General features: G+C 37.3%; 2 protein-coding genes across 2 annotated transcripts; both read right to left on the minus strand.

Annotated features, from left to right (window-relative positions):
• Positions 1-316: 316 nt before the first annotated feature.
• tpi1a (triosephosphate isomerase 1a) lies at positions 317-5,525 on the minus strand. The gene is made up of 7 exons (XM_074687716.1): positions 5,253-5,525; positions 3,775-3,898; positions 3,582-3,681; positions 3,300-3,417; positions 2,687-2,772; positions 1,366-1,453; positions 317-1,095 (listed from the first exon to the last, which is right to left on the minus strand). Exons 1-7 carry the CDS (start codon positions 5,362-5,364, stop codon positions 977-979), a joined length of 747 nt encoding a protein of 248 aa, XP_074543817.1. The 5' UTR covers positions 5,365-5,525; the 3' UTR covers positions 317-976.
• Positions 5,526-8,336: 2,811 nt separating this feature from the next.
• Positions 8,337-14,249, minus strand: LOC141802919 (guanine nucleotide-binding protein G(I)/G(S)/G(T) subunit beta-3-like). The gene is made up of 7 exons (XM_074686732.1): positions 14,198-14,249; positions 12,229-12,292; positions 11,451-11,607; positions 11,294-11,360; positions 10,611-10,812; positions 8,606-8,822; positions 8,337-8,476 (listed from the first exon to the last, which is right to left on the minus strand). Exons 1-7 carry the CDS (start codon positions 14,218-14,220, stop codon positions 8,370-8,372), a joined length of 837 nt encoding a protein of 278 aa, XP_074542833.1. The 5' UTR covers positions 14,221-14,249; the 3' UTR covers positions 8,337-8,369.

A 14,249-nucleotide genomic window follows, 5' to 3' on the forward strand; every position in this document is an offset into this window, starting at 1 on the left:
CAACGTTCGCTTGACGTCACATTTCAAACCGTAGCGCTACGTAACTGTACTGATAAATACCTCAACTCTGCGTGTTGTGTCCAGTAAAAAGTTGTCTTGAACAAAGAAAATTTGTCATTTAATTCCAAAACACACGCCTCACTAAAAGTCATTTATGACGGTGTGCAGAGACTCTGGCCACAAGAGGGCGAGGGAGTGCAATCAAAACAGATCCTCCTCACAGCACCTTTGAGGTGTCAAATCAAGTCTTTTAAAGAGTGGAATCAGATACAACAGATAAATCACAAAACACATTTTTTAAAAACTTTTTTCTTTATTTATTCCTTGCATTAGTGATATCCTGATTTATCAAGTGTTAAAAATACAGGAACAAAGTGCAGTGCCCCTCAAACAATACTCCTACTTTCTTACTCTTCAAATAAACTGTACTTTTAATATATATGTAACATACTCAAGTACAATCTAACCCCAGCTTTTACTGTGAAAGGCCCTGAAGCAGTGGATGGTGCAGGTGTCAGTGTGTCATTACTACAACAGGACAAACAGAGGACAACGCGGGCTGACTGATCTTTGTTTCTCCTCAACTTCATGCCCCTCATCAGCACAGGAGGTTAAAGAAACACAGAGAGGTGTTAGCATTGATTGTGTACTTCTTATTTCTCCATTATCTCTAATGAACTCCCTTCAACCTTTGAGTTAAACACATTAAACTGAATAACCCACAGAAAAACTACAGACACATCACACCACTTTCCCCTGAAGTTAAAGTTAATTCCTGCGTTAAAACCTGGTTTAATATTTACTGGCATAACAAAATAAAAGTGCAGCATTCCCTCATCCTGAATGTTAAGCTCCCTGACGACCAAACCGCTCCGATTGGACTCTCACTGCATCAGTCGGCCCAGTCTGCAGAAACAAGGTGACGCTCTAAAGGACGAGGTGTTTCTTTCACTGGTCCTAACGTCCTCTGTGTCCTTTAAGCTTGTGCGTTGATGATGTCGACAAACTCTGGTTTCAGAGAAGCTCCGCCCACCAGGAAGCCGTCCACGTCCTCCTGAGACGCCAGCTCTCTGCAGTTTGCTCCCGTCACTGAACCTGAGGAACGAAGAGAGAAAGAGGAAATAATCTCTGTGAGAAAACAAGTCCTGTGGCTGCTTATGTGTTTATGTTTTATTATTTAATTGCAAGACTTCAACGCTCATCACCTACCCGCACTCCACTAATAACCAAAGTACGAGGAATAGTTGACTACATAGAAACTGGCTGCAGGATTTTTTAATAGTGTTCTTTAAAAAACTTAATCCAGCAGACGATTATGTAGAGAACGAATGTTAGAAATGCAGAGATCAATTCTCCATCACTGACCTCCATAGATGATGCGCACAGAGTCAGCGACCTCATCTGACACGTTGGCTCTGAGCCATGCCCTCAACTTCTCATGGACCTCCTGAGCCTGGAAACACATACATATACACACACATTTAAGACCAAAAACACAAAAAGACACTGTTTTCAGTCGGACCACAATTTGAGAACCACTGCGTTAGAGCACTACTCTTTGGCCATTACCATTGAGAGCCTTTGCTTTATGATGTACAAAAATTATATATAATTTTATCAAATATCAAAGGATCACAGCAACCAAATCTGTTCCAAAACATACATAGTAAAAGTACTATATCTATATCTGTATAGTAGGGATGGAACGGTTTATGAAGAAAAACTTAACAGTTCGGTTTCCCTCACTCGGTTCGGGGCGTGTGTGCTCCGTTTGGTTCCTGTTTTTCTTTTTGCTTTGTTTTCCAGCTCAGTTTGAAGCGAATATGTAGCTCCCATCATGTGTTGTGCTCTGATGATGGCGGTAAGAAAGTGGAGGATAAAACCGCAACTGAGTGTTGCCAACTTAGAGACATTGTCGCTACATTTAATGACTTTTCAGACCCTCTGGAGAGTTTTTTTTAAGACGACAACTCTTGCGACTTTTCTGGAGTTTGGAGTCTGATGTTGAAGCGTGTTTTGATCGTGTCATTGGACACTGTGTTTAAGTCCCTCCCCTATCTAAAACACAGACAGACAGTCACTTCTGCTGGTCCCCAGCCCAGATAAAGGAGGAGGGTTGATATTTAGACATTAAAAAAACAAGAATGGAGAGAAGAAAGTTCATTTGAATTTGTAAACATTTTTATGATGTTGTGTTTTACCTGCTTTCTGTCTCTCCCATGTTATTTCTCTCTCCTACAGAGTCCATGACATTTACATGCACATGGATTATTATGCAGATGAGACAGCAGCATCATTTAGTGGCTTTTAGTGACTTCTGGGACAGATAATAGTGACTTTCCTTACTGAGGAGTTGAAACTAGCGATGTTTCATTCCGCTTTAATGATGTTTGAAATGGGAAACAGCCTCATTCTTTCAGGTTTTTCACGAGTATACGTGACAGAATTGATTAAAAATAATCTGTCAATAGTGGATTATAAGGGTATATGGTAAAGATAAAGGTGTCTCCATTTACTGGCATCTACATGAAATCATGAATGAGAATGAGTTTTCTAAAACATCATTCTTAGTGACGTAAAACTGCGGTTTCGTGTGGATGACAGGCCTCGAAGTATAAATATGTGCGGTTTCCCAGATATCCGGGTATGTGTGGACATGGCCTCAGAGTGGGTGACTCTGTGTTACCTGTTCAGGTGTAGCTGTCTTTCCGGTGCCGATGGCCCACACCGGCTCATAAGCCAGCACCACTTTCTCCCAATCCTTCACGTTCTCTGCAAAACACACAAACATCCCTCCATCAGGTAAAAACTACTGACACCAACATCCATTTCTGATCCCTCCAGACACACAGCATCACTAACTGAAGGTAGAGCACATGCTGTAAAGATCCTGCAAAGATCTATTAATGCTGTGGTAAATTTTAGAGACCTCTCAGAGGAGGAAACCCTGCATCCATTCTAAAGAAACGTCTCCATCAGCAGAGACCGCTGACCTACTTGCATTTTAAGTGTGATGAAGCCTACTTTGAGAGCAGAAGTAGGCTGCATGAGGCAATCATCAATAATGTCTTTAATGTGAGGCTGGAGACTGAGTGGGAACAGAAGCAGGAAGATTCATGTAGAGAATATAAGGGACTGAAGAACAGGCTGCAAAAACTAGAAAAACTAGGAAACATTCAGTTCTGATGGAAATTCACTGAAAATCCTGCAAGTGTCGATCCAAAACAAAAAAAAACGATACAGGAACTAGTTTTTCAGACCAAGAACAGGAAAAACTGGCAGGTATTTCCTTGGTTTACCTGCGATGACCTGAGTCTGGTTGTAAACCACTTCCTCCGTGGTGCCGGCCTCTCGCTCCTCCAGTTTCTCCCCGATACAGGCGATCACACCCAGGTCACTCTCCAGAGCGTGAGCCACCTGAGAACAAAACAACCAGTCAGAAAACAGCCATGCATCATAAAAACAATTTCTGCAGCAGCATCAACATTTATATGAAAGCATCAATCTGTGAAGCTTATTTGATCGTATTGGAGTTTAGGGTTTGATCAAAGGTCTATTTGGGATTTTATCTGGGAGTTCACCTTCTGACCAATCAGCTCGTCACTTTCCCCAAACACATGACGGCGCTCAGAGTGTCCCAGGATCACCCAGTCCACTCCACAGTCCTTTATCATGGCCGGACTGGAAAGAGGACAGGCACGATGAAGATAAAGGAGATGACTCAGGTTTCATCAGAAATAATTCATGGCTGTCTTCATTCAGAGGGTGAGATACCTGATCTCTCCTGTGAACGCTCCCTTGGACACTTTGTAGCAGTTCTGGGCAGCGACTCCGATCCGGGAGTCCAGACTGGAACGAGCAAAGTCCAGGTAGATGGAGGGAGCTCCACACACCACATCTGAAAGATTTACATTAAAATTTGAATTATCATAAATAATAAACACAGTTATTCACTTTACACCTGATGATTTAAGTTTAATGGGAACTGTTTGGAATTTTTTTCTTTTTTTCTATGCAAACATATTTATTTTGTGAACATAAAACAATCTTCTAGGAAAAAAGATATGCAAACAAGTCATTTTCTTGTGCAAAATGTAGTAAACTTGACTGTTAAAATGTTTAAAATGTCAATGCTTAACTATCCAAAAGATTTTTTTGAATGTACTTTAAGTTCCGCTTACTTCACACTTCGTATTTACCTTTATTTTTATTATTTTATGATGTTTTGTATTGTTATTGTGGTTATTCCTACGGTTAAAACTAATTTAACGAAGCATTTTTTGTGCAGTAGAAAAGTGACGCATGAAAATCTGTTCTGAAAATCTCTTTCTGCTTTACAACTGTTAAATCTTTAGTTGTCTTAGATTCTAGAGAGTTGTAAAAATCAATTAATTCATAATGATGTTTGCTGTACCTTTAGGAATGGGTACCTTTCACATCTGAAACAATACAGTACCAATGCCCGGTACCTGGCAATCTGTACCAGTACTCAGCGGTACCAATTTTCTGTACTTTTTTGTGTTTCTGTGGTAAAAAATACCAATTTGTTTAGTAATCAAATTTTTTTTTTCTGATTACACATATTTATTCTTCATTAAATAACCTTGCAATGCTGTGTTCATGTCAAGCATGGAAAAATGGCTACCCTTCCACTCCCTCACAGTCACAAGTATGCATTTAGGTACCTAAACATGGTACCTTTTGATTTTACATGAACCGGTACCCGGTAGTTTTGACAGAATTCGGTCGGTACCTATAAAAGTACCTAATTCTGTACCCATCCCTATGTACTTTTGCATTTGTTAAAGGGTTTTATGTTATTTTTATTATTATCTTTATCATCATTATTATTTGTATTATTATTATCATTATTTTTATTTTTATTATTATCATTATTATTTTCGATTTTTTTCACGCCACCTGGTTTAAAAGTTTCCACCTCTTCCAAAAGATGATAAAATACTTTCTTACATTACACGTAAGTAGAGCACTTGCCTAAATGTGGTTTCTTGAATGTTACGCACCTGACAGGCCGGATAATACAGGTGCGTCAGAAGCCATTACGCAACTCATCCGGATCACGTGACCTCCAATGTCACCGTGTCATCTAAGCTGCAGCCTGCAGCATCTCTGCCTGTTTGTCTGATTCCCGCCTTAACGGTCACTTTCGTTCCTTTTAAATCACAGTTTCACCGCAGACCGACCGTTAAACTGTCGTTTATACTTATAATATAGTGAATCTAATGAGTTACCGGTGTTTTCGTCCAGACTGGCGGTGTTCAGCGTGTTGATAAGTTCCCCCAAACTCTCCTTGTTCCCGTTCATCTTCCAGTTTCCTCCCACGAAGAACCTCCGGAGCGCCATGGCCGGCTGAAGGTGGCAGAGACCCGGGGAGCAGAGGTGAGAATGTCCGGGGGATGATAAGCTCTGATGGATAGGGGAGAGTCCGGCTGATGGTGTGTGTGTGTATGTCAGGTGCAGTGGGAAATATCACAACTCAACAGAGAGGCTGACAGTGTTATTCTTCGTGGTTTGTGTTAATGGAAAATCAAACAGCTTTAGGGAGCACTACCGCCACCCGGTGGTAAGAATTAGACAGCTGTACCACAATAAACTGAAGAATTGTAAATTTCTACATCATACTCGTCACATTTAAGGGTTAAAACATTTATATGTCGTCTTAATCTGGCGTTACTTTTCAGAATTGAAATACTAAAATAAAAACGTTTTTAGATACTAAATTTGAAAGATTCTCTGAACAGCTACACTGCCACCTAGTGGTCAAGCATATACATACATAAATATTGATTTCTTCAGAAACTTTGATACAGAATATATATAACTATAAAATATATAATAAATATAACTCTTTTATAAAGATACTTATTTGTGTTATAAGTATCATGTTATAGTAATATAAAAATACCCTGTAAAAAGAAACTTGAAATATAAAATTAAGATGAAATAGCACAAACCAAACAGCCGTTAAAAGTGTAAACTGGAAAATATAATTGTGTTTCTGTATTTTTGTGGGTATTTCATAAATAAATTTAACTTTTATCAGTTTATTTTGACTCAACTTTAAAACCTTTGTTATAGATCAGTTATTTTTTTTTATCACACTGGATAATATTTGCTGAGTCACTGCCATGAGTTTCTGAGAGTTTTAAATCTTTTTTTCTTGGGTGTCTGCAAAAATAAACACATTTTCAGCCTTGTTTGTGTAACAGTTTCAGTTTTGATGGTTTATTTTTGTACCGGACCACACTCAAAGTGAGTGGATTATTTTTGAAATCCATCTGTTTTTTTGTTTTTTTTTTTTTCATATCAAGACTTAAAATGATAAATGATAAGGAATAGGTGTGGGAAAAAAATGTATCATAGTATCTGGATTTTTAAAACAGTTTTAAATTGTGGTTCTTTTTTTTTTTGCTAAGAAATTTATTTTTTATTTTTTTAAATTTAAGTCCTTAATTTTACTATTTGTTTACAAGCTTAGAAAAGTTGAGATTTCTCTCACATGTGATGGGCATTTTTGGGGGTTAAAAAATGGCTCCTGATATATTATTATATTATTGACATATTATGAGTATTCTCTTTTATTTTTTTATTTGCTTTGAATTGTTTTAGTATGTTTTCTTTAATGTGTCTATTTTTTATCTGTTTTTATCTTTTTTTAAATTTTCACTGACTTTTAATACTAGTTGAGCAAGACATCCATGATTTTTTTTTTTTTTTTTTTTTTTACCTTTTTTCTATTTATTATGGGGTCCTCTTTTGCTATATATTGTCTTTTTGTTGTTTTTATTCTCTTTTAACACATTTTTATTTTTATTTTTTTTAACTTGCTTTTATTTGATTGTGTTCTAAGAGTGTGCAGCACTTTGGTCAACCTTGGTTGTTTTTAAATGTGCTATATAGATAAACGTGAGCTGTACAGCACTTTTTTTTTTACAGCTGTGGGTGTTTTTTAAGTGCTTTATAAATACATTTGGTATTGTATGGTATTAAAAAAAAGCAGACTAAAAAAAATCTCAAAAATTGGAACCAACCAAAAATTGCAACTTAAATCAAATCAGCACCCCAAAAAATGTGAACAAATTAAATCAGGAGCATATTTAATTTGCTGCATAGGTGTGTGTGATCATCTCCACCTCTGTCTTTTATCGTTAAAAGTTGTTGTAACTCCACCGCTGTGTTTTCTTTTACTAACTTGGTGTGTTTTGACTACAAACCTCCTGAAGCCTCCCTTCTTGATGGGTATCTTGAAGCCACCTTTGGAGGAATACAATAAAGAAAATGTTTGAACTCTCACCTTCACGCTCCTCAAAGACCACAACCACAGGCACAGTGTATTTAATGTACACACACACACAGAAGAAGAGCTCTCTTTTGTTTCTTTCGTGGTTTAACAGACACAAACACGCCGGCTCCAACATGGTGTTAATGCAGAATTCTATGTTTATTAGAAAGGTTTTCAACAAACATTTGGTCTTTTTACAGAGAAGCTGCACAAGTGTAAAAGTTCTACAAAATGCAGCTGAACCCAGGGGAGTAAAATACAGTTTACAGGTCTTTACAGAGTGTTTGCAGCCTGCCGGCCCGGCTTCAACTTTTAACCTTCTCTAGTCTGGGTACGTCATCGGATTTTCGTGTCAGACGGGGAAACAACGGCAGCCATCTTGGATCAAAGTCTGCTGGTTGTTAGCAGAGGAGCCGAAATGGAAGCTCTACCATAAATACACATATGCTCTGGATATGTGCAGTCCAAAAAAAGAAAAATAAAGACACTGTACATCAACTCTCCACGCTAATGTGTTTAACTATAAAATATAAATAAATTTACATATCACTCTTTCATCTAAAGAAGTGCAGGGCTCTTTTACAGGTCAAAGATCTCAAAGACAATAAAAATAAATCTGTGAACCTACAGTCTTATTTTCAATATTCACGTGCTCTTTCTCTTTTTATTGTCAAAAATCTATCGGTGTTTAATTGACATTCTCAGTAAGAGCTTCTTTTCTGCTCTGTAATCATTTTGAATAATGCGCTATTTTTTATGCTTTTAATTTTTTCAGCGTTTTAATCGTCTCAACAACAATAAAACTCTCTTGCACATACAGCGGGATGCATCGTGCACTGTTTACCTGATGCCATTTATACAACGTGACTCACTCGCAGCCTCTCATTATTTGCATACAAGACTGAGGAAGAAGAGCGGAGGGAGAAGAGGAAGAGAGGAAGATCTGGGCCTCAAATTTCTGTTCCAATCATCCTCCAACCTCACTCATCTAGCCGCCTCTTCTTCACCCTGTTCTCCTCCTCCTCCTCCTCTTCCTCCTCGTGGTGTTCTCCTCCGCAGGGACGTCTCAGTTCCACAGTTTGAGGAAGCTGTCCCAGGATCCTGTGCAGACGCCCATGCCGTCTTCAGGGACGCCGGTGCAGCTCACCCTGTTGTCGTGGCCGGACAGCACGCCTGAGGAGAGGAAGGGTGAGGAGAAGAGAGGAGAGGTCGTTAAAAAGAAGGGAAGGAAAGGAAAGAGGTTGGAAGGAGACTCTAAGGACTCTAAGTTGTAGTAACCGAGGCTGAGCTGACTCCACTCACCGACTTTCTCTCCCTTCAGTGAGTCCCAGATGTGGCAGTTGAAGTCGTCGTATCCAGCAAAGATGAGTCTGCCTGAGTTGGAAAGAGCCAAAGACGTTACGCCGGCGTTCAGGCTGGTGTCCTGGTAGGTGAGCACCTCCTGGTCGGAGCGCAGGTCGTACATCTTGCAGCTGCAGTCGTCGGAGCCTGTGATGACGGAGTTTCCGCTGGGAAAGAACTGAAGAGGGGAGGAAAAAAGAAGGAGTTTAAGTTTGTTAATCTTTTAAAATCTGCACAAAGCTGGGGAGTGTAATGATGGAAATACTGTCTTTTGACTTCACTCTCTCTGATGCATTCATTTATTTATCTTCCTTTAACATTTTCCTCAAACAGGGAAATCAAAACAACTTCCTAATTTTTTTTTTCATTCTTAAACTTTGAATTTTCCTTTTATAAAGTCTTAAAAGTGAGTTTAAAAGATGGAGCCTAGGCTACATAAAAAAAAATATCTGTACGGGGCGAAAGATTTGTGCCACTTCACATTTTATTCCAGGTCAGATTTTTCTTTGTAGTCACTGAAATATCCTGAATTGAAAAATAAAAGAAAGAAATTTTGAAAGAAGGCCAAAAAATCTCTTGTATTGAAGCCATTAAAAGATTTGTGAGACGGTAGAAAGTAACTTTTTCTCTGAGTTTATCCAAAGATTTCTGACTCACATCATCACAGGATATTGTTTTTTATCACAAATTTCTGACTTCGATTCCAAAAGTGAGGCTCATGTCACAGGATTTTTAGCTTTTAATCAAAAAGTTCAGGGAAAAAAGCTCTGGATTTCGACAAAGAGAAACATTTAGTTGGATTAAATTCACTCAAAACAGTTAAAGTATGATGTCTTCCTGTTTTTTGGGGGCAAATTTTGTATAAAATAGTAATGTTTTTCTCTCAGTTTTGTCTTGAAATTTCTGAATTTCTCTCCAAATGTCAAGCTTAATATAATTGTTCAGCTTTTTTCTTTTGTGAAATACTCCGTTTAAAGTACTCTGACGCAAGGAAACAAAATGCAACATCTAACAGCAAGAATGCACTTGAAAAACTAAATCTTATCAAGTGTTTTTGTCCTATTTTCAGTAGAAAATGTCTTTTTTAGAGTTAATACGAGTCACATTCACCTGACCAGTTCAGAAAAATGTCTTATTTCAAGTTATTTAAAGACAAAAAAATGAGGTCATGTTTTAATGATCTACTACCTGGATCTAATCAAGCACAGATGTCATTTTAAGAAAAGTAACTTGTATTAAAACATTAATTTAGTTTCAAGCAAATTTTTGAGCAAATTTTTCTTGTTCCATTGGCTGATTTTCGAACTTGTTACAAGCAATTCAGACCTTATTTTGTCTTTAAATAACTTAAAACAAGACATTTTTCTGGACTATCTAGTTGAATGTGGCTCATATTGAGTATAACAAGACAATTTATACTTAAAACAAAACAAAAACACTTGATAAGATTTCATTTTTTTTGAAGTGTGAATTTTGAGAAGGGGTCAGTCCTCAAAAAAACATTTAGTTGCAATGACCATTAGGATTAAGTTAAAACGGCTTAATTTTGATGTCTTCCTGTTTTTGGGGGGCAAAATTTTTATATATTTAATTTTAAGAATTTTTCTGTTTTGTCTCTAAATTTCAAAATTTCTCAGAAGTCTGAATTTCTTGCAGACCTTATAATTTTTCCTACTACATCAACCCTCATCATTTTTGAAAATGCAAAATACTCAGTTTAAAAACTCTGACGCAAGAAAACTAATGTGCCGTCTAACAGCGAGAGTGAGCATTAAAAAAAGGAAAAACTGTCAAAATATGAACCAGAAATTTGACCGCATTGATAATATCAGTAAAAGAAACAAAAAAACAAAAAATCAAGATTTAGATAAAAATGCATCAAAGATAGAGACTTGTTTCCTGATAAGGAATGTTTCTCCCAGTTTTGCAGGTATAAATGTCTTTTAACGATGTTCGTGGGGCTTACAGAGATGGCGTTGATGTCGCTGGTGTGTCCAGAGAAGGTCTGCTTGCAGAGCCCTTCCCTCACGTCCCACAGCTTGGCCAGAGAGTCGCAGGCTCCAGAGATGAAGGTGTTCATGTCACCAGAGAGAGCCAGAGACATGCAGTCTCCGATGTGGTTGGTGAAGATGACCTTCTGCTTTCCAGTCTCCAAGTCCCACAGGCAGCTGAGGACGACGGGGGACGGAGGAGGGAGACGGTTAGTGAAAGAGAAACACAAGAGGTCCAGACTCCTGAGTTTTAATGCTCTACTACCTAGATCTAATCAAGCACAGATGAAATTTTAAGGCACTGCACAGTTTGGCAGTATTTTGATCCAGAAAAGGGAGATTACGTGTTTTTTTAGGCGATGAGTAACCAGCACATATGTTGGCTGGCTGGTGGCGTTAGCTCTGCTAGGGGTAGCCATGTTTGAAAAACCTTTCCCTGCAGACTTTCATCTCATGTTCAGTCATGTTTGGTTAAATTATGCTCTGTTTTTTCTGTCTTATAAGTATTTTTTCACTTTTAGACCAGTCGGTTGGTCGTAATGTGACTTAAAGTCTCTTTTTAACAACCCTAAACATTAAATGGCTCCAGCTGGGTCCAACTTGAACTAGAATTATCCCAATCAACGTGTTGAAGGAAAAATGTTTATGATAAACTCACCAGGTGGTGTCACCAGAGGCTGTCAGGATCTCAGTGTCGCTGAGGAAACGGGCGCAGGACAGATATCCTGAGAAGAAGAGGCAGAAACCAAAAGGTCAGCCTCCCCGTTTGGATCATTAATGAGAAAGTTTGGACTTTAATCAAGCGTCCCCGTTACCTGTGTGTGCGTCCAGCTCCCTGAGGGTCTTGGGGCTGGCGGCCTTGATGTTGTACACTGTGCACATGTTGTCCAGACCACCGCTGGCCACCAGGTTACCAGAGGGGGCGAAGGCGACGCTCATCACCCAGGCTGACTTTAGTGGCACAGCAACCAACTGGGAAAGAGGAAAAAAATCAAATCAATCATTGTTTTCACGCTGATTTCATCCCTGACAAAGTGGAAACAAAGGTCAAACCATCGCTGAACACTTAACTCATCACTGAAATCCAGGCTAATCTAATTATTCCAGGATAAGAAGCTCCTACAGGAAGGGCAAACTGAGTCAACCAATCAGAGGCTCAGGTTAACTCCTTTACCACGAAAACTAAATTAAAAAACAAAATCAAAGTTTACGTAACAAACTGAAAGTTGTAGAGAAAGTCCAGTCACAGGTTAGTCAAGTTTCCGTTTACTGAGACGGGTAAAATCTACTTTCCCAATTATTCCCATACAATCGGGCTCACCAGGCAAAATCAGGGTTATGAAATACAAAACATGCAACAGGAATTTGGCAGAAGACACTGAATTGTAACTTTCCAGGCATTTAAATCAACTTTATTTGAAAATTAAAACTTAAAGAAATGATTTCCTAAAATAAAGACTTTAAATACTTGATTTAAATGTACCTTGCAGTTTATGGATATCTATCACAGCTGTCTGTTTCGTCTTTACTTTATCACCAAAAAAGACTTCCACAAACATGCTGTAATGATAAAGCTGGGGATTATATTCTCACCTTGTTTCCTGTGAAGGTGTCCCAGATAAGGAGCTTGCCATCCTGTGATGCACTGACCATTTGCCTGTGAGAGATGAGACAGAGACACTGAGCTTAACGATGCTCTAAAACCTCATTTTTAACCTAGTTGTGAAAGATTAAAGAAATATTTAACACAGGGGAGTAATTTTCACCAAATGCAACACTTAGTACAAGGTGTGAGAAAAGAGCTGCAGTAACACAGAGGAAACACCAGAGGGCAGTGTTCAACTTTCTGTTTTATAGATGCTAGCTGCTCTAAATTGCCCTCATGCATCATAAGACCTGTTGTACTGAAATATCTCTGATCTGTTGTGTAATGTTCTGAATAAATGCAACATTTTATTTTTAATACTTTAAAGTTGTTAGAAACAAATGCTTTGGTGTTTTTAGTGAGCAGCCAAAACAAGGATTTTCAATATATACATAATTTTCATCCATGATTTAATACCATATTTTAATTTTTAAAATCCAAAGTGTCATGTTAATTTCATTATATGTTTCTTTCATCATCATTTTTAAGTAATAAACTTTCAGTTTGTGTTGATTTTGGCACCCCCTGTAGACAAACTACTCTTGTTTCATTCTTTACAAAGATAAAAATCACATCCTTAAGAGTCTTTGTGATAGAGGATGTAGGATAAAAATGCACTAAATGCAGGTAATGACTCAGTCTGACACATACAAGTGTTTCAGGTATGAGATGAAATAGTTTAAAAAAAATTTGTTTGCTTTTTCAGGTCATAACAAAACATCTAGATTTCAGTCTGTTTCTTCCCACAGGAGCTTTAAAACTTTACGTTTATCCCTGAATTTAATTCTTTGACGCTCTCTAAGCTTTATTTTACATTCTTCCCAGTTGTATTCATGTATATTTATTTATTTTTGCTTTTCAGTGATGCCCACTAAGAGTTAAATCCAACAATTTTATGTTGTGGCAGAGCAAAAAGACGGCTAGAAAGCCGGTTAGCTTAATCAACCTGTGAATAATCAACACTGAATATAACTGAAAGGATTATTAGCTTTTAAAAGGTGATGTGTTTCAGTAATTTTGTCCATGGGGGTAGTGAAATGGCTCTTGTCTTATTTGAAAACCTCTTTCTAAAATAGGGACCTAAAAATTAGGGCTGTACAATTAATCAAATTTAAAACCAACATCCCTATGTAACAGAGTGCAATTTTCAAATCGCAAAGTCTGCAATTTATTAAAATAATTTTTTTTTTTAAGTTTCATGTACACAAACCTTCAGTCTATTTCATTTCAACACAACATGTAGGCCTAGCCTTCATACTATAGAATGATTTTATTGATTGTTTTAGTAATTAATAAAATAATAAATTAATAATAAGTAACAAATGCGAAAGATACCCCCCCAAAAAAAAAAAAAAATTAAACAAATGAATAAATTATAAAATAATACCAATAAAATGGTACCAATAAAATAATAAATAAATAATAAGTAGATAATGCAAAAAATAAATAAATAAATAAAATAAAATAAAATAAATAAAAAAAAATAAAAATAAGAATAAATAAAATTAAATTAAATAAATAAATAAATAAAATGAAATAAATTAATTAAATTGCATGCTAAATTGCAATCACAATATGGATGGAAATTATATATATTGAAAATCCTTGTTTTGGCTGCTCACTAAAAACACCAAAGCATTTGTCTCTAACAGCTCCAAAAAAATCACAATTACATTATTTTTCAACAATCATTCAGCCCTACTAAAAAAAAAAAGGGGGAAACAGACGACAACAGGCAGGTAAAATGACACAGAACGATCATAACGGTTAAAAAACCGTTAGCAATAGCTTCGTATTACCTGTGTTTCTCATGCTAGTTCAGGTTAAATGTGTAGACAAAGACTCTAAAGTTTCTGTTTGACGTGAAACACGACGCTCTTGTGTCTTATTTTGTGTCTTGTGTCCTCCTTTCCTCACCTGGAGTCAGCGGACCAGTGCATGGCATAGATTTTAGCCAAGTGACCCTTGA

Source organism: Halichoeres trimaculatus, unplaced genomic scaffold, assembly GCF_033239565.1.
Source record: "Halichoeres trimaculatus isolate MK-OKI-2021-1 unplaced genomic scaffold, fHalTri1.1 fHalTri1_scaffold_14, whole genome shotgun sequence".
Lineage (NCBI taxonomy): Eukaryota > Metazoa > Chordata > Actinopteri > Labriformes > Labridae > Halichoeres > Halichoeres trimaculatus.